Source organism: Trematomus bernacchii, unplaced genomic scaffold (genome assembly GCF_902827165.1).
Source record: "Trematomus bernacchii unplaced genomic scaffold, fTreBer1.1, whole genome shotgun sequence".
Lineage (NCBI taxonomy): Eukaryota > Metazoa > Chordata > Actinopteri > Perciformes > Nototheniidae > Trematomus > Trematomus bernacchii.
In genome coordinates, this window is record NW_022987648.1 from 8309683 (window position 1) to 8333807 (window position 24125).

General features: G+C 37.1%; 2 protein-coding genes across 2 annotated transcripts in view; one reads left to right on the top strand and one right to left on the bottom strand.

Annotated features, from left to right (window-relative positions):
- LOC117485686 (obscurin-like) overlaps positions 1 to 16136 on the top strand; it is a 44118-nt gene extending 27982 nt beyond the window's left edge. Inside the window, exons 27-32 of the mRNA XM_034134327.1 lie at positions 310 to 463; positions 3203 to 3364; positions 3541 to 3645; positions 4207 to 4473; positions 8010 to 8279; positions 14838 to 16136. Coding sequence (XP_033990218.1) covers positions 310 to 463; positions 3203 to 3364; positions 3541 to 3645; positions 4207 to 4473; positions 8010 to 8279; positions 14838 to 14848 — 969 coding nt within the window. The 3' untranslated portion in view covers positions 14849 to 16136. The remainder of the gene's footprint in view (positions 1 to 309; positions 464 to 3202; positions 3365 to 3540; positions 3646 to 4206; positions 4474 to 8009; positions 8280 to 14837) is intronic.
- LOC117485687 (carboxy-terminal domain RNA polymerase II polypeptide A small phosphatase 1-like) overlaps positions 16094 to 24125 on the bottom strand; it is a 29656-nt gene continuing 21624 nt past the window's right edge. The window contains exons 4-7 of the mRNA XM_034134328.1: positions 21998 to 22054; positions 20317 to 20409; positions 18847 to 19032; positions 16094 to 17862 (exon numbers count right to left, since the gene is read on the bottom strand). Of these exons, the coding sequence (XP_033990219.1) occupies positions 17734 to 17862; positions 18847 to 19032; positions 20317 to 20409; positions 21998 to 22054 (465 nt within the window). The 3' untranslated portion in view covers positions 16094 to 17733. The remainder of the gene's footprint in view (positions 17863 to 18846; positions 19033 to 20316; positions 20410 to 21997; positions 22055 to 24125) is intronic.

Consider the following 24125-nt stretch of genomic DNA (forward strand, 5'->3'; position numbering starts at 1 on the left):
AACACCTATGGTTTACAAGATGATACACCCATGTCTTACCATACTGTAGGTAATTTACACAAAGCCAAAATCATTACGAGTAGTGCATTACACTTCTAACCATCAAACAACCTAGCATTTATGTTTTTTTGACCAAATTCTTTAGGTCAATCCTGAAGTTATTGTTGTTTTTTGTTAACTTTGTGATAATCAATACAGAACAAAAAACTGAAATAATTGCATAATACTTCACCTAGATTCAGATGTTTAAAGTGATTAAATATACTTGAATTGAAATCAGTTTTTCTTTTTCTTTTTTATCCCTCCCAGAACGGGGTTGAGCTAAAGCCGGGCAAAGAATTGCGCATTTACTCAATGGGAAGGAAACGGTTTCTTCAGATCATGAAATGTCACGTCAGTGACTCTGGCATTTACACCTGCGATGCTGGAGATGCTACTACATCCTGCACTGTGGAGGTTTATGGTAAGGTTGGCCGTCTAAATACCATAAACTTCCTTTTTTCTTTCTGTGAAATGAAGGCCTTCAATTTCACAGTAGCAATCACGTGGTGGCCTTAATGGTGTAGTACTATTTAATATAAATGTACAAATAACTAACAACAGATAATTCGGGAAATATTAAAACAGCAAAAGCCCAAACTGTGGCTCAGACTATGACACATCACCATATTAACAAACACTGCACACCATTTGTATTCCTTTTACAGCACTTTGCATCAGTTGCATCGGGTTGGTCATTTATTCACAAATGACATGGTGATGCATGTCAATCATGAGCAATTCTAGCTAATGTTGTTCAGAATATTATAAATTAAACTCAACAGTAAAACACATTTTTTAATGATAAACTAACACTTAAAAATGTAAAAAAACAACTCAAAACAAGTATATTAACGACAGACAGGCAGACATTTATTTTGAAATAGGAAAAAACACAGATATAATTGAAATAATATGCATTCACTTTATCATTGCTTGTATGTTTGACTGTTAACTGTGCTTTTGTTCAATTCATTAGTTCCACATCAAGTCATAGTATTGGCTTTTAATAAGGTATGAGAAAGACTGTTGTTAAAGAGAAACTAAAGTAAAGTGAGCAACCCAGTTTAGCATTTAGTATGAGCATAATGTGAGAGAATCAGTGTGAGTTTGTGTGACATAAGCTAGCTGTGGTTCCACCACACTCCTACCAAGCAAAGTTAGCTTTGTGACAGCAACTCACATTAGCTACTAGCCTAGATATATTTACTGAATGCTAACACCTCCAAGGAAGTAGGCCCACAAGGATCAATTTGGGCTAAACAAAAAGAGAAAAGAAAGAAGAAAGTACTTACCACAGACTCACAATGCCAGATAAGCGCTGCCATCTTTGTTGTTGTTAGCCACTGTTAGCCACTTCTTTGTTACCAGGTGTTTCTTCTTTTAAATGTTAAGGACTTTATTATTTCTCCTTGCCAAATGTTATTTACATTTAGCAAACAAGTACGTTTTCTCACACCGTTTTCAGTCAATTAAAAATAAATAAGGAACCAACCACATATTTAGACTCCTGGATTGGTGAAGTGCCAGTTCACCCCAATATGGTGCACATTCATTTCAGGCTTGGTCCATCCACACAGGTGATTTCAATTCTGGCTGATTACACATATAATTAACACTCTGGGCAGGAACAAACTGACCTGGATTGACACTCTTTCTCTAATATATCTAAATTACTTTTTATAGAAAAATTGATAATATACAAGGATTATATATATATAAACAATAGAAGCACAGAGAACAGATACACATAAAATAAAATATGAGAATTAAAAAGTGAGAGCATTAAAAGAAAAAGTGATATACATGTATATATATATATATATATATATATATATGCAAAAATAGAAAGTGATTTCATTCATTTTAAGGGTGTATTATTCCAACATTCGTACCAAGCACTTATACTATAACAGTTTCCTCTCATTAGTTTTAATGAATATATTATTAGCAGTAGTAGTAGAAGGATTATGACCTACTTATAGTAGGTACTGCTATTACTATAGTAACACTATTAGTGGCTGGAGTGTTAGCAGTAAGCAAACAGATCTTTAAATAGCACATTTCATTCCAAGTGGAAGCACAATGTGCCGCACAATGTGTCAGCTACAATGGTGGTTGCAGGCGCCAACACTATGTGGATAGTGAACACAATAAAAGAGACACGTAAAACAAATCAAAACCGTTACGAAAAAAGGATCCATAACATCAAGTTGACAACCGATTATTCAAGAAAACCAGCATTACAACATAATTGCACTCAAGTTATTTAGTTGGAGTATACAACAAAACCTCAGAAACAACAATAATACATGAAGGTAGTAACATTGCATTCATACTGTAAATAATATAAATTAAAATATAATAATCCTTTTAGAAAATACAAAAGACACACATACAAACACACATACACCCACACAAAGGCCTCTTACATCATCATCATTGCTTAAAGTGGACCTATCATGCTATATTTGAATAATATAGTGTAGGACCATACCTATATAAGGCATATTTATACTTTTTTTTTTTCAAAATACCAAACAGATCATGCATTTTAGCCATGCCTCATTTCGCTCAATTTGCACTTTTTTAGCTCTGTTTTTGCAAGGGCTGATTCTGTGAGAACAGCACCATCTACAGGCCTGGCATATGTACTACAGCGTCTCCAGCGCTTTCGAACGGCAATGGCCGTGGCTGTCTCCTCCTGATTGGTGGAGTTGGTCCAATAGCCGTAGCGCCACCGTCCTGACGTCAGGACAGTGTTCAAATCTGGATCAGTTTTTATCAGATCCGTTGCAGACCCTTTTTTAGAGATTTGGGTATGGAGGAAAATAGAGAGCGTTGTGTTTTCTGACACTTGGTGAGTTCCCTGGAACACCGGGGACACATATTCATGTATAAAAGACGTACAAAAGTGCATTTTGCATGAGAGGTCCCCTTTAAGTCCTCACCTCTATGCAATGGGGTAGAGAAGGCGTAACAAGTATTTACCGTATGAGGCATATTTCTGCGTTGGAATGATAAATAAAATAACAAATATTGTTCTTATTTTCAGTTCCCCGGGTAATTTCAAGGTTATGTATTGGTCTCTTTAGTTATTTTACTTTGATATTGTGAAAAAATGCCCATTTTAACATCCTTTAATGTTTTATTCTCTGGGCAGAGCGTGAGCTGCTGATCCTGAAGCGCCTACAGGACGTGGACATCCAGGAAGACCAGAACGCCGTGTTTGTTTGTGAGATCTCAGTGGAGGACCTGCAAGGAGAATGGTACAAAAACGGGGAGAGGATTCAACCCACCAGCACCATCAAGATCCGGCAGGAAGGTCAGCATAAAAATCACAAACATGTGATGCTAATAAATACCATTAACGAAATTAACAACACTCTAAAACTGTATAATCTCAACAACAAAAAAACATTTGTAGATCCTTAAATAATATTTGGAATTTCTTATTATCTGTACTGTTATTTATCTTGACAATGTTGTTTCTGATTTTAGGGACCAAACATTTTCTTCTGATGTGTAATGTGAAAGCAGAGGACTCTGGAGAGATCAAGTTTGTCACCAGACACGTTGAATCTGTTGCCCGCCTGGAGGTGGAAGGTATCACACATATGTATTTATGAAAAATTGATATTACGGACGATTACTGTTAATATTTAACTAATACTTTACGAGGGTTGGCCAATAAACCGTGATTATTTTTAGTCCCAACTTCATGAAGTAATTGAGGTATGAGTACGCTCATTAGAATTTTCAATTTGCTTTACCCACAGTTTTGTAGATTGAATCAGGAAAACGTTTTTCTGTGGATACATACTATAAAATATGGAAGCCCGTTTCTGCCAGTAGAAAATAAACATAATGAACTTGGGGTTGTGATGAGAAAAAAATATACTTTCTTAAAATGATGAAATAAGTAGGTCATTATTTCTTATGAAAGTCCCCAAAGTTTATTTTAAGATAGGCAAGTAATTATTTGGAGGGAAGTTATCCATATTTGGAACAAGTCATATTTTTTTAAATGTTCCCTTTTTCTTTTTTAAAGGTTTATTATTTTGCGAAACAATTTTTTCAGGAAACGTTCTCCAAAATGTGGAAAAAATTGAAGTCTTCTATCAAGTTTATATTGATCAGTCTTAATATAATTGTTTCCCATTGCAGAGCTTCCGGTCAACATTGTGAAGCCTTTAGAGGATACGACCGCCCTGGAGAAGACACGTGTTCTGCTCGACTGCACCGTGTCCAACCCCAGATGTAGCATCCGCTGGTACAAAGGCAGCAACGTTATCCTGCCCTCTGAACGCTTCGAGATCTGCAGCGAGGGCTGCTACCGCAAACTGATCATGCAGCAGGTGGCGCTGGATGATGCGGGCACGTACAGTGTGCAGGTTGGAGAGTATACATGCTCTGCAAAACTCACTGTGGAGGGTAAGAAGTCCATGACCAATTTCAAGCACTGCTAAATTTAAATGTAAAGTAAGTTTATTTTTTTCCGTCTCACAGTGAAATATAATTTCACTTTAATTTGATGATATAAACACAAAGCAGTAAGGAAAGATAGGCAAACTGACTTTCAATAAATATCTTAAATACAAATGTACCAGGTGCTCTTTTTAGCAGGATATTACATGTATTACTGCTGCTCTTGTTTTATACCCAGTATCAGAGGTGGGAGAAGTACTCAGATCTTGTACTTGAGTAAAAGTAGAAGTACCAGAGTGTAGGAATACTCTGTTACTTACAAGTAAAAGTCCTGCAATCAAAATGTTACTCAGGTAAAAGTACAACATTATAAGCATTTAAATATACTTAAAGTACCAAAAGTAAAAGTAGTCATTGTGCAGATTGGTCAATTTCAGAATAATATATATGATATGTTTTGATTATAATTATTGATGGATTAAAGTGTTATCAAAGCTGGTAAAGGTGCAGCTAGTTGTTGAATTTACTCAAGGTGTAACTAAAGTCTGATTTATGTGTTGCTTAACTTTCACATCATTAATCCAAAGTACAAAGTTTAAGTACAAAGTAGCAACAAATTGAAGTACTCTAGGAAAGAACAAATACCTAAAAATGGTACTTAAGTACAGTACTTGAGTAAATGTACTTAGTTACTTTACACCACTTCCCAGTATAGGTATTATTGACAAATGCCAGCTCTTAGTGTCATAGTCCAACAACACACCCAAAGTCTGGTATAAAGACAACAGTAATGGCGCATTTCCACTACAGCGCGGTTTAAGCATGCCGTGCCGTGCCCGGCCCGTTTTTGATTGCGTTTCCACTAGGCGTAGTTCTAGCGGGTACTTTTTCCCAGTTTTCTGGCTCTCTAAAATCGAGGTTCTTTCCGGGCCAACAACCGGGCTGAGTATGCTAAACTAGTGAGAGAATCGCTGGCAACTACAACAAAATGAAAATATTTTACCGTGATTTAATTGTAATACACGTTTCAAAATGATGCCGAAGTAACAACATGCTGATACCGGTTAGTAAAAACCATGAATTAATGCTTTGACAAGTCTGCAGACAAGACGGCAGGCAAAAAACCTTTTAAAATGCGGGTTTTATGAATGGAGCTTGGCTAAGCTAACGTTGTATACAGATCTATACAGACATAAATAAACCAGAGACTGTATTCGCCATGACACAGACAGTCTGTGGTTTGTACTTGTTTAACTTTTGTCTAGTTTCTGAACAGATATGAGGAGCTGTGAGCTCTGAGGGCTAACAGCTAACGGCTGATGTTGGTTTTGTGTTTCGCATTGAAGATGACGTCACGGCTCCGCCTACACTGCGTTACTAGATACTACCCCGGTTCCTAAACTGTAATGGAAACGCAGCATAAAGTGAGCCTGACCTAACAAGGCCTAACGAGGCCTAGGCATACCGTACTAAGCCGAGCGAGGCCCTGCAGTGGAAAAGCGCCATAAGAGACCCCTCTGTTATGGTAATACAACAGAGGGAGGGGGGATCATCGAACATAAGCTCAGAGCTCCATCTCCTGGCAAAGCAAAGCTACTACATGTAATATAGCCTCATGGAATGGGACAACACAAAATGTACCCCCCTTTCCACATTGCCATTTTCATTTAACCCTTGGCTTGATTGAACTTAAAGTTACCATCATCCTTGATTTTATTTTAGATGGCTGTTTATAGTTGGTATCACCTCACATATGGAGGACTAGAGCCGCCATTGCAATAAATAGTTAAATAAATAAATAAACACATAAATAAATGCATTAAATAAGTTATTTATGAACTCAATTATTACATTATAACATTACACGGTAATATTATTTAAAATCGGATTATTAAATATAAGGCTGTTTTGGTGCATGTCTGGTCTATTTAACACTGTCGTGGCTGACTGGGTCATTTAACTTAAATAGAACAGATCCAAGTTACTAGTTCAACCAGTAATTTTTCTACTGTGAGAATTGTCAGTGTATGCTGTGAAAAAGGCTGTATATGCCTAGGTAAGACAGGACCTGTGTGTCCATACCCATACTGAACTACCCTAGTATCAAATATGCCAACAAATATGCAATATGTCCCTATACATAGTATGACAAATGCAGTGAGCCAAAGACACCAGGCTGTCTTCCTGCATCCTATCACATTTTGCAGTATGTCGCTAGCATGCTTGCCTGCCTATTCTGACCCACAATCCAATGTGCAGAAAAAAACAACAAGCAAGAAGGTCAAAGTTCAAGGCTCCAAGTTAGGTTAGGATAAGGTAATATGTCCTTATTTATGCATACTACAGGCAACAGTACATACTTACTATACTGAAAGGGCAGCAAGCAGTACATACTAAGAGTATATGTTGGCATACAGACGTACTGAATATTTCATAGTCAATCTGTATGTACTGCACATTGCATACTAAATGTAACGACTAAGTATGATTACTCCAGCAACATGTCTTTATGCATCCCATGACTGTAACGATCACAATGTAAAAGTTGCTAAATTAATATTGTTTGTCACAAAGTTCCCTCACTCAGTCACTACATTTTATATTACTCTATTGAGGGGAGTTAAAATACCCAGCAGTAATATTCGTTATAATGCTGATTTAATTATTATAACTTCCAACATTGGAAAGTCTGAAATGCCGCAATGCATTGTGGGGCGGTTGAGATTGTCTAGTAAGCGCACTTGTCATGCTTGGAAATTCTTTTTGAATGTAGTTTCCGGCATCTCATACTTTGCATTTGGAATGAACTACAAACAGAGCTTTATTTAACACCTGGTAGTAAAAGCATGTTAGTATGATATTTCAAACAGCCCCAAGTTAGTGACTTTACCATGAGAATTAAAGGGGCCCTATTACTATAATTTTCATGTTCATATTTGTATGTAATGCCTCTACTGTGAAAGGTCTCTATGCTTTAATGTTCAAAAAGCTCTTTATTTTTCTCATACTGCCTGTGCTGCAGCACCTCTTTTCACCCTCTGTGTGAAACCAGAGCCTAGTCTGCTCTGATTGGTTAGCGGGCCGGGTCTGTTGTAATTGGTCAACCGCTTAGAGTTGTTCTGCCCCTTAGCCTTTCCTGCTAAATGTATTAGAGAGTTAGCCAATAGAAGCGCGAGGGTTACATAGTGATGTCACTATGTCACGGAAGTAAACCAAAGGACTCAAATGGAGGTGTTTCAGACTGGGGGGGGGGGGGGGGGGGGGGGGGGGGGGCGTGGAACACAGAACTTTGGGGGTTTTAGCCTTTGCAGACCATCACATGCACAAAAACTTATAGAAGACACGTCAGGAAAGTAAAACCCCAAAAAGCAGAATAGAGCCCTTGTAAAGACAACCAAAAAACGGATTCTGATTTGAGATATTACCTGGGAGATATCTACCTATCACCACCACTGAGTACAATACATTCAAAAGCTTTCTGACTGACAAACTCCCCAAACTCACACTTCCCTAACCTCTTCCTCTGTGTTCTTCCTGAGCAGCCCAGCCACAGCTGCTGGTCCGAGAGCTGCAGGATGTGGAGGTGAAGACCCCCGGGGAGGCCTGCTTTGAGTGTGAGGTCTCCGTCCCCGTCCTCAAAGCTCCGCTGTGGACTCTGAACGGGGAGCCGCTGCTGCCCAGCGCTCAGGTCCTGCTGGAACAGATGGGCACGGTGCACAGGCTGACCCTCAGACACACCTCCCCCAGCATGGGGGGGGAGGTGGAGTTCACCTCCGGGAGAGCAAAGAGCAGAGCCCAGCTGCGGGCGATCAGTAAGTAAAAGAACAACCTGCTGTTGGCAATTCTCTATTGCAACAGCTTACTTGACATTCAATTGTCATAAGTCCATAAAAGACTGTTGTGAAAACTTGATTGTAAACTTAACACAAAAAGTAAGCCAATGTGTGTTTGGTAGATGATTTCTATGTTGTAACAATGCTTTTCGTGTTAAGATTTTTTTAAATCTTGTACCTTTGGAAAGCCTGTTTTCTTACCTTTTCAATGGAACCACATTTGTGAGGAACAAGCATGTGTGGGATGAGCAGCAGAGCTGAGTATGTGGGGTGCGCCCATGAAAAATGTGACAAATTTCCTCTGCCAATGCCAAACAGCTTTTTTTCTGCTGACTCTTGTTTGGTGTTGTTCGGTGGATTGGATGATTGAAGTCTGATAAATAAAGACATATTGGCAACAATTGATTTATTAACAATTGATTAATTTAACAAGCAGCCTCAGTAGCGTGTGGAAGAACCAAACACAGCCACAACAGCCTCTCCTCCTCATGCTGTCACCAGCCTGCTCACACTCTGCTGTGGGATGGCATCCCATTCTTCAACCAGCATTTGTCCCAGGTCAGCCAACGTGGTTGTGTTGGTTACTCTGACAGCAGCCCAAGTTGATCCCAAAATGGGGTTCAATGGGGTTGTGTTGGTCACTCTGGCACGGACAGCAGGGCCAAGTTGATCCCAAAATGGGGTTCAATGGGGTTGAGGTCAGGACTGCAGGGGGCCATCCCATCCTCTCCACTCCCACTCTATCGGTGCAGCAATCAGCAAAGCCTTCTCTGCGTCCTCTTCACACTGTGACCCTACAATCCAATGTTCCTCCACATGTTGAGGTTCCAGTGCTCTGAACATAATGTTCCTCCACATGTTGAGGTTCCAGTGCTCTGAACATAATGTTCCTCCTCATCCCACAAATGCTTGTTCCTCACAGATGTGGTACCATTGGAAAGGTAAGAAAACAGGCTTTCCAACGGTATAAGGTTTATTGCCAAAAAGCATTGTTACAACATAGAAATCATCTACCAAACATAAATTGCCTTACCTTTATATGTTTGAGATTTGCTTAAAGTGCTTCTGCCTTGGCCACAACGAATATTTTCCTCAGAGTCCGGCGCACTTCCTGGGGGCTTGGAGGGAACCCATGCGCAGCTTACTTCCGGGTTTTAGGACGCGTCACTGCACCTCTCTCGTCTCCTCTTCACACACTACACTTTTCGCGGCACACGTACTTACAGCCAATCAGCTCTGAATTATGTGAGATGACGATTCACTTACATGGGGAAAGAGACGTCTGTAAATCGTTGGATAATTTTTTTTAAACTAAATATACTACCCAGTATGAACATTTGTATAGCCCTTATTAAAAACATTCGGTCCTCAAGTTGTAAAATGTGCTAATAACGTTATTCTGAGAGTTATTTTCCTCTGCATTATGAACGCGGATCTAACCCACAGGACCGCGCCGCCCGGCACGTTCATGTAACGTGTTCAGTACTACATGAGTTTTACCTTTACCCATGGATGCACAATAAGAACGGATTATATGATTATATGAATACTTTCTTGACGTTTCGCTCTCTCAAAAGTTGGGCCATTTTGTCTTCATGCGCCAATGAGCAACTCTCATAGGAATGAACGAGGCCCCGCCTCCCACGCTGTATCCAGTTCTTATTATACATCCATGATGTCAGCACAGTGCCCCTATGGTGATTATTTTTTTGCTGCACACATTGAATAGAAAAAGACTCTGAGCATGCGCAGTGTAGTTTTTACAGCACCCATTCACTTAGACAGTGAGAGAGAGGGGCTTGATCGGGGCTTCACCCACGTCGCTCAAAACGGCTCAATAGGCACACACTGTAGACACTAATTAGAAGAACACAGACTAAAACAGCAATGTACAGACGAATCAGATGATTAAACATGATCGTAAAATATATTTTAAGATGTATTTTTTTTACATTTCTTTGTAATTATTATTTTAATACTTTCTGCTGACACTAGGTCAGCAGAAAGTGCCCCACACTGTTTCTTCAACCTGATGAAAAAACATGTTGATTAGAAATTGAACTTAATTGTGTATATGGAAGCTAATCAAAGTGTTTTTCCATGCATTAAAGCATATTTCAGAATATAACTTTTCAGCAACTGTTTCTCGAGGAGAAATAGCTTTGCCATAACTCTAACATATAATCATTGTAGAAGAAGAGCAAGTTTTTCTTTTTGAATTGGGGCTGAAGGCTGCAAGATTTAAGAAGGACAACATCTGGGTGTGTTGAGAGAGCCCCCTCCTCAACTTTGCTTGAGGCTAGCAGCGAGACTAACTTTCTGGTACCAGCAGAACACACCTGAATCTCCAACGTAACTCTCTGGAGTTGTTGTGAGTGATCGGGTTGGGACACTGGTCATTAGAAATGAATAGGAAAACATATTGTATCCATGTCACGTCTTGAGAGGGTTATTTGTGAATACACTACGTTTTGCCCTACGACCAACGTAGCTATAACACGTTTTTTTGTGAGACTGGGTTGGTGATCTCGACACCGGGTTTTGAGGTTGGGTTTTTCAGCATGTGATTCTGCTGCTGATTTAGATTTGGTCCCCTAGCTCCTCTGGAAACACCAACCATAATTGTTGTTTGTAGCTATTATACCTTTTGGGGACGGGATATTTATACGCAGTCTTCTTGAAGTCTTGCAACTCCAACAGCCTAATACTGTTGAATATGTGCAAAGGAGATGTGTTCTGCTCAATGTGTTCAATAACTAGATTGTACTGAGTGGCTATGTGTGTCACCAAGTCATTCTTTTTGCGGGATTACGTGATCAAAGCTGATTCCAGTATGCTCCCACACAGCAGCAGCAGCAGAGGGTTTGGTTTATAACATTACCTTTTATAGAAAACGACTTTTTGAGCATGGAAGTATGGAACTCTATTCCATGCATATACTTTAGGTTTGGCAATTGTATTGGCTGGATACAGTAGACCTGCATGAGACAAGTACATTTGAGCCGTGCACGTTCAAAACCGTCTAAAGTACATCTCTAAATAGGAGTGCAATTACACTGAAAATAAACTGAAATGTTGACTTAAATAAATGTATTATGTAAAATGACACATATTTGTATTAGGTTCGTTGAAAGCAATAATATTAAGTTTAAATAATAGGTTTACTACTGCTTTCCTAACTAACCTATTCAAATGATGTGGAACCTGTTGACATAATACATTTAATTAAAGTAAATGTGTATTGTTTTCAGTGTAGCATCTGTGCATTGGTGGAAAAAGTGTTTCAATCTTGAATTAAGTCAAATAAGCAATTCCAAACCAAAGTACATACCATAATGTACATCACAATGTCAGAGCTGTCAGTAGTAATATGCTACTGTCATTGATTCAATACCAACGATTGAAGTCAGACCCAAACCATGAATAGACACAAAGGTTTGCCAGCAGCATACTGCGAAATGCGATCGAGGGCCGTAGGACATTTTGGGACACTGCATTGGACATATGTATTGGGACATGCTGAATATTTATCTGGCATAATGAATATTTTGGTTGTGTGGGTATTGGAATGTACAGCATGCACCTAACATTTTAAAATGATAAAATGTCACAAAATTCGGTAATAACACCCTACTTTTTCATAGTAGTAATACTCAAGTAAGACTAACGTTACTAAAGAGGAAAGTGATTCTGTTGAAAATGGGAGGTTATGTTAAAATGCAAATAAAATAAAGAACACTTTTAGCGGTGTTCCAATAATATATGGGCCATTCTGCATAATGAGTATTAATTATTTCACTTGTTTCATCTGTTAAAGTACATTTTGATGCCATTACCTTTTTAACTTTAATTCGGTAAAACATGTAAACATGTGTCTTGTAACAGATCTTTGGAGTAAAAGTAGAAGTACCAGAGTGTAAGAATACTCTGTTACAAGTGAAAGTCCTGCATTCAAAAGGTTACTCAAGTAAAAGTACAAAAGTATTAGCATCTAAATATATACTTAAAGAACCAAAAGTAAAAGTAGTCATTGTGCAGATTTAGCACAATACTTGAGTAAATATACTTAGTTACTTCACACCTCTGCCTAAGTACCAAGTCTGAATTCTGTCCAGCACTGATGCCATTCAAACAACAACCACTAGATGGAGCTAGTGACAAAGACTTGAGTTTGCTGTTTGCCTGCAGACACATCACAAGCAGTAAAAAAAAAATTAAAAAAACCCCATCACAAGCAGTGCACGCGCATCACTGCGGGTTATTACACATAATGTCTGTTATATCTTTCCACGAGGCCCATGTCTATAATGAATTATAAACATACTATGCATTATATTATGCTCTTCAATCACTTTATAACCATACAGGAAACAATTCGTTTTCTTGAGATAGCATTACATTATTGAAATGTAAATGTCCATTGTAATGTTTTTGATAATCAAAATTAAATTAATAATCCATTAAAGTTAAATGAGTGTACTCAGTGAAATAAATAAATTAGTTTGTTGGGAGTTGTTCATGCATAGATTAATTGTATTATCATTTACCAAATGACTTACTTAAAGCACACAATGACCACCAAGAGTAACTTGTGCATTCATTTTGCATTATAATTACTATCACAGTGCTTTTTAGTGTTATAAGTTACTCTCTGTGTTCATTTCTTTGTAAAAATACAAATGAAACACAATTGAATCTATTCAAGAACAACAATAAATAAAAGGTACAATTATTGTTTTTGTTCATCTGGCCTAAAATAAATTGGGGACTCCAACTTGACACAACTCAGAGTATGTTAGTAAAAGGCAGCGGTGAGCTTAGCAACAATTAACTGTGTTGCATTATGGGTAATGTAGGCAATCGGGGGACCCCTTTATGTTATGAATCACTTTAACTAACCAGTGCTACAAGACGATTACAAAGCATCATTTAGTATGTTTATAATATTATGTTTTTAGATATTAGTGTTGCGGAAAGTGAAACCAAATGCTAAACTCTTCAAATAAAACGCTATATCTGCATTCGAAGCACCAAAAAAAAAAGAATCCACCATAAATCCATCAGACTGATTTGAAAGTGTCAGGGTGGCTTGTTAAAGTGTGTTGCATGACTTGGCACTGCACATGCACTAATAAATGTGTTGGCTCCTAGAGTTCTGTAAATAATATAGGGTGTTTATGGTCCTACTGAATGTGCAGGCATGCAGGTCACAGAGCGCATCCCAGAAACGTCTCCAGATATTAAAAGTGGAGGACAGTCAACTATTTTTAGTTTTATAATGTTGGCTTTTAATGAAAGAGTATCATGTTCCACCATCTGGCTTAGCTTGTAAACCTGTTGTGTAGCAGGACTCACGCTCAGGAAATTCAAAATAAATTAAAACCTCTTAAAGAGGCCTTATTATGCTTTTTGGGGGTTTTCCCTTTCCTGTGGGCTGTTATGTTTTAGTGCATGTAAATGGTCTGCAAAGGCCAAAATCCCTCCGGGCGTTTCTCTCCCAAAAACACTTGCGCTTCTATTGTCTAGACCTCCAACACATTGTATGTGATAGGAGGCAGGACATTTCTCAGCGGTTGACCAATCACAACAGAGCAAACCAGTTAACCAATCAGAGCAGACTGTGCTCTGGTTTCAGACAGAGGGTGAAAATGAGTGCTGCAGCACAGGCAGTATGAGAGGCGTGTGGCGCAGTGGACTAGTGCGTTGGTGACCCCACTGCAGTCAGCATGTGGTTGTGTCCCTGAGACACTTCACCCCAAATTGCTCCTGTGGGGATTGCCCACAGTATTGAGTATGTAAGTAGCTTTGGATAAAAGCGTCTAACAAGTGACATGTAATGAGAGTAGGGACATTTTTAACTAGATTTTACTCTGAAACTTTCCAATTAAATAACTTACATTGACATAATTTTTTTGTATAACATGTTTCAGAGAAGCTATGTTTAAATATGCAAATGTGATAATTTAGATAAAACCGGTTTAAGTTTCAATTTGATGACATAATACATTCGGATATGTCTTTGTATCATTCCAAAAAACAATCGTAAACGTAAACAGCCATAAATTAAAAAAATTACATGTTTTTAAGAATAACATGTAATATAAATGGTACTATAAAGGTTGTTGACCTAGGTGAATAGAGTAAAAACCCACACATTCTTTATTTTTGTATTCCACATTTTGTGAAATATTATGCTTAATATGCAGATGAGGCATTATGTTATGCTTTTTTATTTATTTTATTTTATTGTCGTTACGTAGTACATCCTAGTGTTAGGAGCAGTGGGCTGCCATTATGAACGGCGCACGGGGAGCAGTGTAGGGAACGGTGCCTTGCTCAGGGACACCTCGGTAGCACTTGGTCTTGCCGGGACATGAACTGGTGACCTTCCAAAAAAGTGATTCTAATAATCGGGATTACGTAAAAAAATCCAGTTTTTAATAAATAATTTGTAAAGGTATGAGGTGAATTCAAAGAAATGAGGTGAAAAGTTCTCTGCTCCTCAGTCTAACATTTTTCTCTTCTTACATTTCCCAGGTGAGCCATGAGTGACTTCTTCTATCTTTCATCACTTTATTGACATGGACTGAATATTATGAAAGGCTTTTAACGTTGTAACATTGACATTTACTTATATATTTAACAACAGTATGTCTATAAAAGTGGTTTAAACAGGGTTGTGATGGATTTTCATGTGTCGTCGTTCTGACATTCTTTGTTCATATAAAACTCGTCATAGTAAAGTGTGTGAATGCATTTGAAGCAGTACCGTTATCATAATAGAAAGTTTGGATGTAAATATTGTCCCATGTTATAGAGGTTTCATCTGTGTTGTTTTGCTGAAAAATATATCATTTTAATATATATATTGTTAGAATAAATGGAAGGATGGATATTCTAAGTGAAGAGTTCTAGATAGTTTTTATTAAATATCGAAAATTGTAGAATTACACGCTTAATGTGCATGTGGTCCTTGAATTTGAAGATATTTACAATTTTTGAATTCACTTTTTTTGTTCCAGACGCCATTTTGGTCTATTTAGAACCTTAGTTTATTATAAAATATATTCTGATCTGCACTCAGTGTGTACCAGATTATATTTCAATGGTGTTGTGTGGCTGTTTTGACAGTGACCTAGATTTGAAGTCTTCAGTATTAGAACAAAGAAAAGAAAAAGTGAGTATATTACAGCCATGTATTCATATCATCATCATATCATCAGAATACGGAAGAGGATTAGGGCCACATGTTTAAACCATTTTGAAATATGACAAAAAGTCCACATTTTCTTTGAGTTCTGAGATTTAAGTCTGAGTTCTGACCTTGATCCCAGAATTCTCACGTTTTACTCAGAATTCTCACATTTCACTCAATTCAATTTTTTTTTAAACTTTTTGTGAGATATAAAAAAAAATGTCATGTTGTCCTAATCCTCTCCCATAGGATCGATTAAATACAAAATATCTTTCATCGTTTATACATTGTATAGAAATCGTTTTTTAATGTTTTGATGAAAAGTTTGAATGAAGAGAATTATGTCTTGCAGCAAAGGGCTTGTAATGTAAATACATTGGGCCAAAAATCAGGTGATTTAGAAGAGAAATAGATAAGAAAATTACTTGATAACCTTGATTGATAATCAGGGAATGCTAGTTTTATTATGGAGTGGGTATAATATTTCAACTTAGCCGAGAATGATAGTTTTCATATAAAACGTGTTCCATATTCCATTTGCCTTGTTTCCACCTCCGCCATGTTGTGTTTGGGATGTGAAAAAAAAAAACTACTGTAGTGAAATATGACATGTTTCAATAAAACATGCTTTATTGATGCAAGGTAAAAATATCTCTACTTGTCCTTTTTTGTCAATCCTAACAACGATCAGCAGCAATTTCAAAACTCTCCTTTACTCGAGTCACAACGTTAATACTCTTGTTGCATACAGTAACAAAGTTAAATCATTATTTAAAGGCAGGTTATGTTTTTTTTCATGTCAAATCATCTTTTTTTTGTGTAAATCTTAAACCAATGTAAATACTCACACTGACGCAGCCACACTAAAATCCACACACACTCGCTCCAGACTGAGGGAAAGTAAATCAGGACAGATCCAACATGTCCGACACAAGTTTCCATCTGAAACTGTATTTATAGCTCGATAAGGCTAAAATCCTAACTGCACATATTGGATTGCATTGTTGATGGGCCGCACACTGAGGAGGTGTATTCCAAAAACTTGAACAAAATAATATAACATTAGGTAAAATAACCTTAAAAACTAATCAAAATGATTGCCTAAAATCCAGATATTTGCACTTTATATACAAAAATAATATCACCATTTTGGGAGTGGGGAGCTTTCCATGGCTTTCCAGAACTTTCCAAAAATCTGCTTTTTTCTGTATGATGCTCAAGACAACATATCAAAGGGTTAATACACATTAATAATTAGATGCCAGTAATATAAGAATTGACTAAATAAACCTTATCAGTCATGTAACATGTAGTGGCTATGGATTCCATTTCTTCACCATTTAAAGGCAAACGCTGTAGTATATTTTTTGAGAAAGATTCTAAATGAAAACTATGACTGTGTGTTAAGGCCACTATAAGTGAATAAATAAATAATACAATAGTACAGAGCTGGGGGGAGGGGTTATATTCAGAGATAAAACTCCGTCATTTTAGATTCAAAACGGGTATTAAAAAAAAAAAACACAAGATTTATGAAAAAAAGCACTTGAGGATTCTCTGAGATTATTGAGTCATAAAGGTTTTTTTTGTCAACAACGCTTCAATTTGCAACGTTGGACCAACATTATCACACCACATACATACAGGAAGTGCAAAGTATTTAAAGCACATTTAAAAACTTGTTATGTAGTGAAATGTGCCACAACATTTTATAGAAATTACCAAGAATCCCTAAAATTAACGATTGTCTTTTACTACATACAAATTCGGCCTATTAGGCAGAAGAAAAAAGGAAGTTATTGGGGTTTAAGCAACAGTCTTCAAGGACTTATTTGAAATACTATTAGATGCGATACTGAAATGAAAAGGATGGTTGGTTTGTAGAATGGCACTGAACAACTGCTCACAAAATCTACCGCACACATGTCGCTGCTGTCACATCACGACAACAGCAACACACTAGCTGCACTGCAAAATACACCTACACAAGTCATTCAACCTCATACTCTTTATCACAGAAAAAGGAAGGAACCTTTGGATTAGCGTACTTTCAATACAGAAGTATCAAAGCCCTGCTGGAAGATTGCCTTCACTTTTTTTATGCGATATACTGTAAGAATACGGGATTAAATGAGGCGTTTTTTGCAGTGTGGTCCTTGTAGTTGGAAGCAGCGTAGAGCCGGTGGCCCCCCAGCCTCCGTGGCCCCTGATAATATTTATCCTATTGTCCTGCCTCTGTTAACTGGAAGCACTCTGCGGCTGGAGGACTTCGTAGACGTCTTCCACTTTGCTAAGTCTCTCAAAGAAGGGGATCAGATCGAGGAGCTCGGTGTCTGACATGTCGTCAAACCAGGACACGACGGGAACCTGGAGGATGAAAAAGGTAGGGTATTGAGGAATTAAAACACCTTTTTAAATATCACATATTCCAAAAGTATAGTATTTAAGTTAATCGTACATTATTGCTGTAGTTAAGTAATCATTAACTCACAAAATGATCATTTGAATATCAGTTACTCACCGAAGGTGTTAAGTAATTATTTGAGCTATGTGCTATCTTTTAGTATATGTATATATTAATAGTGGTGTCAATTGTTTAAAAAATGTAATCACAATAATAATAATCTGTGATTAATCATGATTAATCACAAGTTTAAAATACTAGTATGTCTTGTATAATGGGGGAGTTATAACATACGTATGAAGAAATGCATGACAAACTGGTGAGAGGAATCAGACTTGATTTCTGAATCATTGGCATGAAGTTTGATTGAGAAAACGATTACCGACACTTCGCTAAAGCATCAACAAAGCCACTGTCACTGAGAGCCGCTGTGATCACCCTCTGTATAACGTGTGCTAAACAGAGAATAATATGTATATATATATATATATATATATATATATATCTCCTTTTTTTCAGAGCATATTATATCAACCGCTTTCATGCTGCTAGCACTATCTGTTCCTAGAGTGGTGTCGTGTGAGGCCTCACACGGGGCACCAACCTGCCACGGTTCCCTGTCTGCTAGTCTAATTATTAACAATGATTAATGATAATAAATATAAATTAAACTATAAATATTCAAAAAATCATATAGTAGTAGTAGTAGTAAAGCTCAAACAGTTGTGTGAGCTTTTGTAAATGGTTGTTGTAATATATTTTTGCTTTTGTTAAACGCAGCCCCCATTTTCTTAAATTGATCAACATTTCTTGTGTAAAACTTTCTTAAAGAATTGAGTGAACTTGTGGTGAGTAATTGATATACAAATGGTCATTTTCCCCAAAACAATTTAGTGAACAACAAATAGGTATAGCGTAATATAGAGAAATAAATCAAAATAGCATACTGCGTTGTCGGGATGGAAGACGTAGGAGGCGGGGGAGTTATCGATGATGATGACCTTGTTGAGGTCTCTCCCTATACGGCTGAGGTCCTTCACGTAGTTCCCTTTGTGGAACACACAGGACTCCCGGAACAGACGGTACCTGAACGCCCCCCACTTATCCAGCAGGTCCGACACAGGGTCCGCGTACTGCAGCAGCAGGGCAGAATCAGGGGTGAGACATGGTGCTATGCATTTCTATGGCTATCGAGCAACTATATATGGGTATGGGTATATGTTGGTCATTTAAAAACACAAACTAAAGAATATTAAACTTAATCGCAGAAACTAAGTTAGAATAAAGTCCAAACTTATTGCTGTTTACGATATTATCCTGACAATCTTAAAAAATATCCTTCAATTCGTTAAAAGGCACTGACCCATACTGGAATCATTTCATTGCATCACAAATAAGAGAAACATATTTTTTGTGAAAGCAAATTATCTTAAATAAGGATATCATGACAATATATTAAAATGGTTACAGTCCCCTTGCATATATAAAGGACAACTAAATAAATCAAACATAGAATCAGTGTCAGTTTTTTTCTTCAATTATGCTGAATCATTCCCGTCTCTCCACATCTGCAAGTCACTCCTTAGTGGTTTTCACGATTATCAAGGAACTTGCGAGTGATTTCTATTCCCAGTCTGCGATTAAATGATTTACTCTCCAATCCCTAGCTGTAAATCCTCACAAGGTAACAAACTAAACAACACTTAATTACTTACTAAAAGTTAAAGTTGCATTAGCTGTTTTTTGCCACTTGGGGGCAACAAAATAAAGTTATTAACATATCATTAAAATATTAGTCAATATGTAACAACTTAAAATGTGTACTTTATTAGCAATCAAATCCCTTTTTAGAAGATAAACACACAGCTACATTAGCAACTATTTAGAGTTGTGTTTGTTTGGTCCTGAACTACATTTAATGCTTATTTAAAAAAAAAAAAGGTATTATAAAAAGCTTTAAGCTTTAATGAATATATATTATGAATTTGAGCTTTAAGTTCCATTTTGGCCTCCACCCCCTCCAGAGGGAATAATATCTCTCGACTTCGTTCATCAGCTAGTCGCTAAATGAGTTTGTTGTTATGATGCAGTCTGTTTGTGCCGTAGACAAACAGCAACTAAAACATAGTTATTCAAGTGTGGGTGAGTCATAAACGAGCGGATACCTGAACAGTTAAGTTAAGGTGAACACAGAAGTAAATGTGAGAGGTCAAAATGTCTGACAGGTATCATAAATAGAGTTGTATATGTGAGGGGGAAGTCTGAGGTTGCAGTCTGAGACACGGACACGGTGCTGGGCTTCCAGTAATTCTCCAACAGGTGTCAAGTGTGATTGTGTCAATCTGCCAACTGCCAACCTCTTTATAATGGGTCACATTTGACCAATGCGTTACACCGAATAGGAACAGGAGGCTGACCTTGGATAAGCTTGCAGTGAACAAGACGCACTCGAACAATTCTCCCATCCTCTTGAGGAATTCGTCAACATGGGGTCTCTTTAACACATACACCTGGGGGAGGAACACAAAGGTATAAGAGAATACAAATCAAAAGTTGAGGCACATTTGAAGCGCATGATCAGGAACACAAACTACTCATTGGGAAAAATATAGAAGTATAAGAAATGGTCCTTCTGAACAGATGTTCTGAAGACACATTTTGTCACATGGCAGGTTATTGAAACATGACAGAGAAATCTATCTTCCTGACCAAATGTAGGCTTTTTTATATTATATTTAATATATGTATAACAGTCTCCAAAAAATGAAGTTCTGTCATCGTATTGGTTGACATGGACTAATCTACATTTGATGGTGTTACCCAGTGTGAGCATTCATTTCCTCTACGATAAATGGGATCATTTGGATGTTTTGAAGTGGGGTTACTTATACAAAGTACCATGTTAATTGTAACTAATTTTAGCCAACTAAAATAAAGACCCACCTAAACAAATCAATGTTTGTTGAGGTTTACGCTACACGCTACAAAATATGTTCACTGCTGTACTTTGCTGTGAGAATGTCTATGTTCAAGAACTGAAGCAGCTCTCTTCTAACAGACTCCTTTGAAAAAAATACTTATTTTATTTGCAAAACCTGAAAGTTGCAGATTTACCTTTGCATCAAGTGGTTAGTTTGTGTTATTGTGTGACTTCAAACAAACCAAATATCACACAATAACCCGAAAAAAACCTTAAGTGGTTCAAATATTCGAAATAAAAGCCTTTTATAATGGGTTTCTGTTGCACTATACGATACTATACTCTGGTATTTCCTTTAAACTCGGGACGTGCTGACCATTATCTTCTCAAGGTAATACATACATGATTGATCAAATCTGCATAAAACCCCACTTCAAACAATTTAAAGGTTCCATTTTAATTTCTGTTTGTATCTTGATAATGCTACAGTGACATTAAATACATCCAAACTTAAAGCTGTCATATATTTAATCCAAGGACACTTCATGTAAACACCTTGGCAGGAATTTCTATTTACTTCCACTAAGACGCCGGCGGCCTTGTTTCTGAACCAAGTCATCCCGTATAGGCTTTCCCCACTTTAACAAGCCTATCCTGGATTACTTGAAACAGACCCAGGCCCTCTGGACCACAAAGCTCATCTGTCTTCCTGGAGGCCGAGCACAACAGATCGCGGTTACCATCCAACGGCTGCTGGAGTTAGTCACTCCCATTCCCCAGTGCCAATGAGCAGGACATAATATGTGAGTGAGATTGATGGCCAGCAGTTTCTGAGAAGCCTGCCAAGGTTTCCTCATTTCGTCAGGCCACGTAAATAGCCACCTGCTGTTTGGAGCCATCAACAGGGCGGGCTGCAGCACTGTCAGGGAGCTAGCAAGCAAACCATGGAAGATTTTGTAATTTTCCGCCCTTAGTGTTGAATTTAACAGTTCATGAAGCGTCTTGCTAATCAGGTCCGATCAGTGTAAAGCACATGTTTTGTTTAACTGTGTGTGTTATGTAGAGTAAAATGATGGACAATGCATTTGAAATGGTGATCTGTTTAAATTCTGCATTGGCTGCTTGGTGCTTTGACATTGTGATGATGGGATTGAAGCAACTGCACATTTAGTGCTTACCTGGTGAACTGTTCCATCAATTTCCACTGGAATTATAAAATCAGCATTGTTCACTGGCTGTTGAAAGAAAAAGTAAACGTGTTAAACACACATCCAATCATATTGTTGTGATCTACCCAAAAATGATCAAACGTTCCCATTTGAGTTTTAGAAACAAATCTAAAGTGGGGGTGATATGTCCAATAGACACAAAGGTGCCACCTCAGCATCTTCTAAATAACACAATACTGTAAATAATATGACTTCCATAGTTGAAATATGGCGGCAGCAGAAAGTGACAAGGGTAATAACATATCTGATTTATTTAGGCAGTTCTCACATGGGAAATATGCTTCTCAAATGTTAGTATCACCCCAAGCAGGTTCTATATAAGGCATTACACCATGGCCGACATTGGTATACTATGAGGTAATGCAAGTAAGACGGAATCGGTTTAACATCAATCATGAACAGAAAGTGTGAGTGTGCATTTAGGGTTTATCAGCATTATTTTTAGAATCTTGACTTCCCAAAAATGTACTGTGCAGGGTGTGGTACACGGTGAATACAGGAACAAACAAAGAAATGTTTTCCCTAAACTATTGATTAAATTACTGATTTACCGTGTGTGAAAGGATTTATAAATATATACACTATATATATTTATCCTCTTTAAATGAGGGTAAATATGGAAGTATCGATCTACGGATGGGTATATGAATTGGTGGTTGATGTCGAGTATTTAACATTTTATTTTATCCTAATACATTTGTCTTCCGTGTCTAAAATAAAATGGATTAGATATGATAAAATGCTTGATGCATTTGCTGATCTCCCTTAATATCAACATATTCAGAAACACATAAATACAAAGTAATAATATTAATAATAATAATCGTATTAATATGCACAGTATTTTTGACTGATGCACATTTTGCAGTGCCATCAGTACAAATGCTCATCCAGTATTCAAAGCGGTTTAGTTCTGGTTTGACCGGCCAACTCTGGCTCTCCTTGCTTCACTTGTAACCTGCAGCCCAGGTTCTCTATCTCCTTCTGTTCACAATGAGCAACAAAGTGTGTATTGTGGGCTGTACGACCACTATTTATTTGCCTGTTGTTCATTTTTGTTCACTACTTCCACAATCATCTTCAGACAAATCCTTTAGATCTGGGTTTAATACAGTCAAATAAGATGATAGCACCATTGTGGAAAATGTAAATATTAAGCATTGGTATAATGTATTTTCTTAGAAAAAAATGTTTTACTGAGAGAAAAATACAATTTGGAGACGATAGATATGCTCTTTGGTATGGTGGGATGAAGTTGGTAGCTAATGAATATTAGCTTTGGGAGTAACATAAAGTATTTATATGGATACACTTTTTTTTGTATTATATTACATTTCATGTTTTCCTTTGTCTCCTGTATGGTTATATCTTAAAATACTATAGTGCAATAAATATATATATTCTATTACATTCTCCTATCCTATGCATCTGTCCTCTACTCGTCATTGATTTGAGCAATTAGGATCTTTATTCTATTAACAAAAGTTCAGAACAAAAGCAAATATAAATCAATTATTTGTTTGAATGTCAAGCCGCTTGCTATTACACTACATCCTAATGAATACATTTTGATTTAGAATTTTTTATCATCATGATAAAATGCTCAAATTAGAAAAAATGTAGTGCAATGTACTGTATTTTTTGTATTTATTTTTGGGTTACATTTATGACTTTTACAGTAGAAATAGAACATCTGGTAAAGTACTTATATTGGTTATGTGACTAACAGCTTTGTGTGGCTTCTTATAGAAAATGATTTATGTACTAAACCAACCCAAAACAGGTAATCTTATTACTCTAGGAAGGTTTGAAAAAGTTGTTTAAAAGTGATATTAATACTTGAATACTCTGCGGTTGTACACCAATAAACTACATTTTTATCTGTGTGTTAGTTTTATTTCATCCTGTTCTTCAATTAATATAATATTCAATATTCAATTGCATATGAAAAGCTTTAAAAAACGAGTTCACAGCACAATGGCTTTTCTCTGCCTTTCACCTACCACCTACTTCAAAGCCGTGTTACCTAAGGCTATTTTTAGTATGTGTGTCAAAGTAAAAGTGAGTTTTATTATCC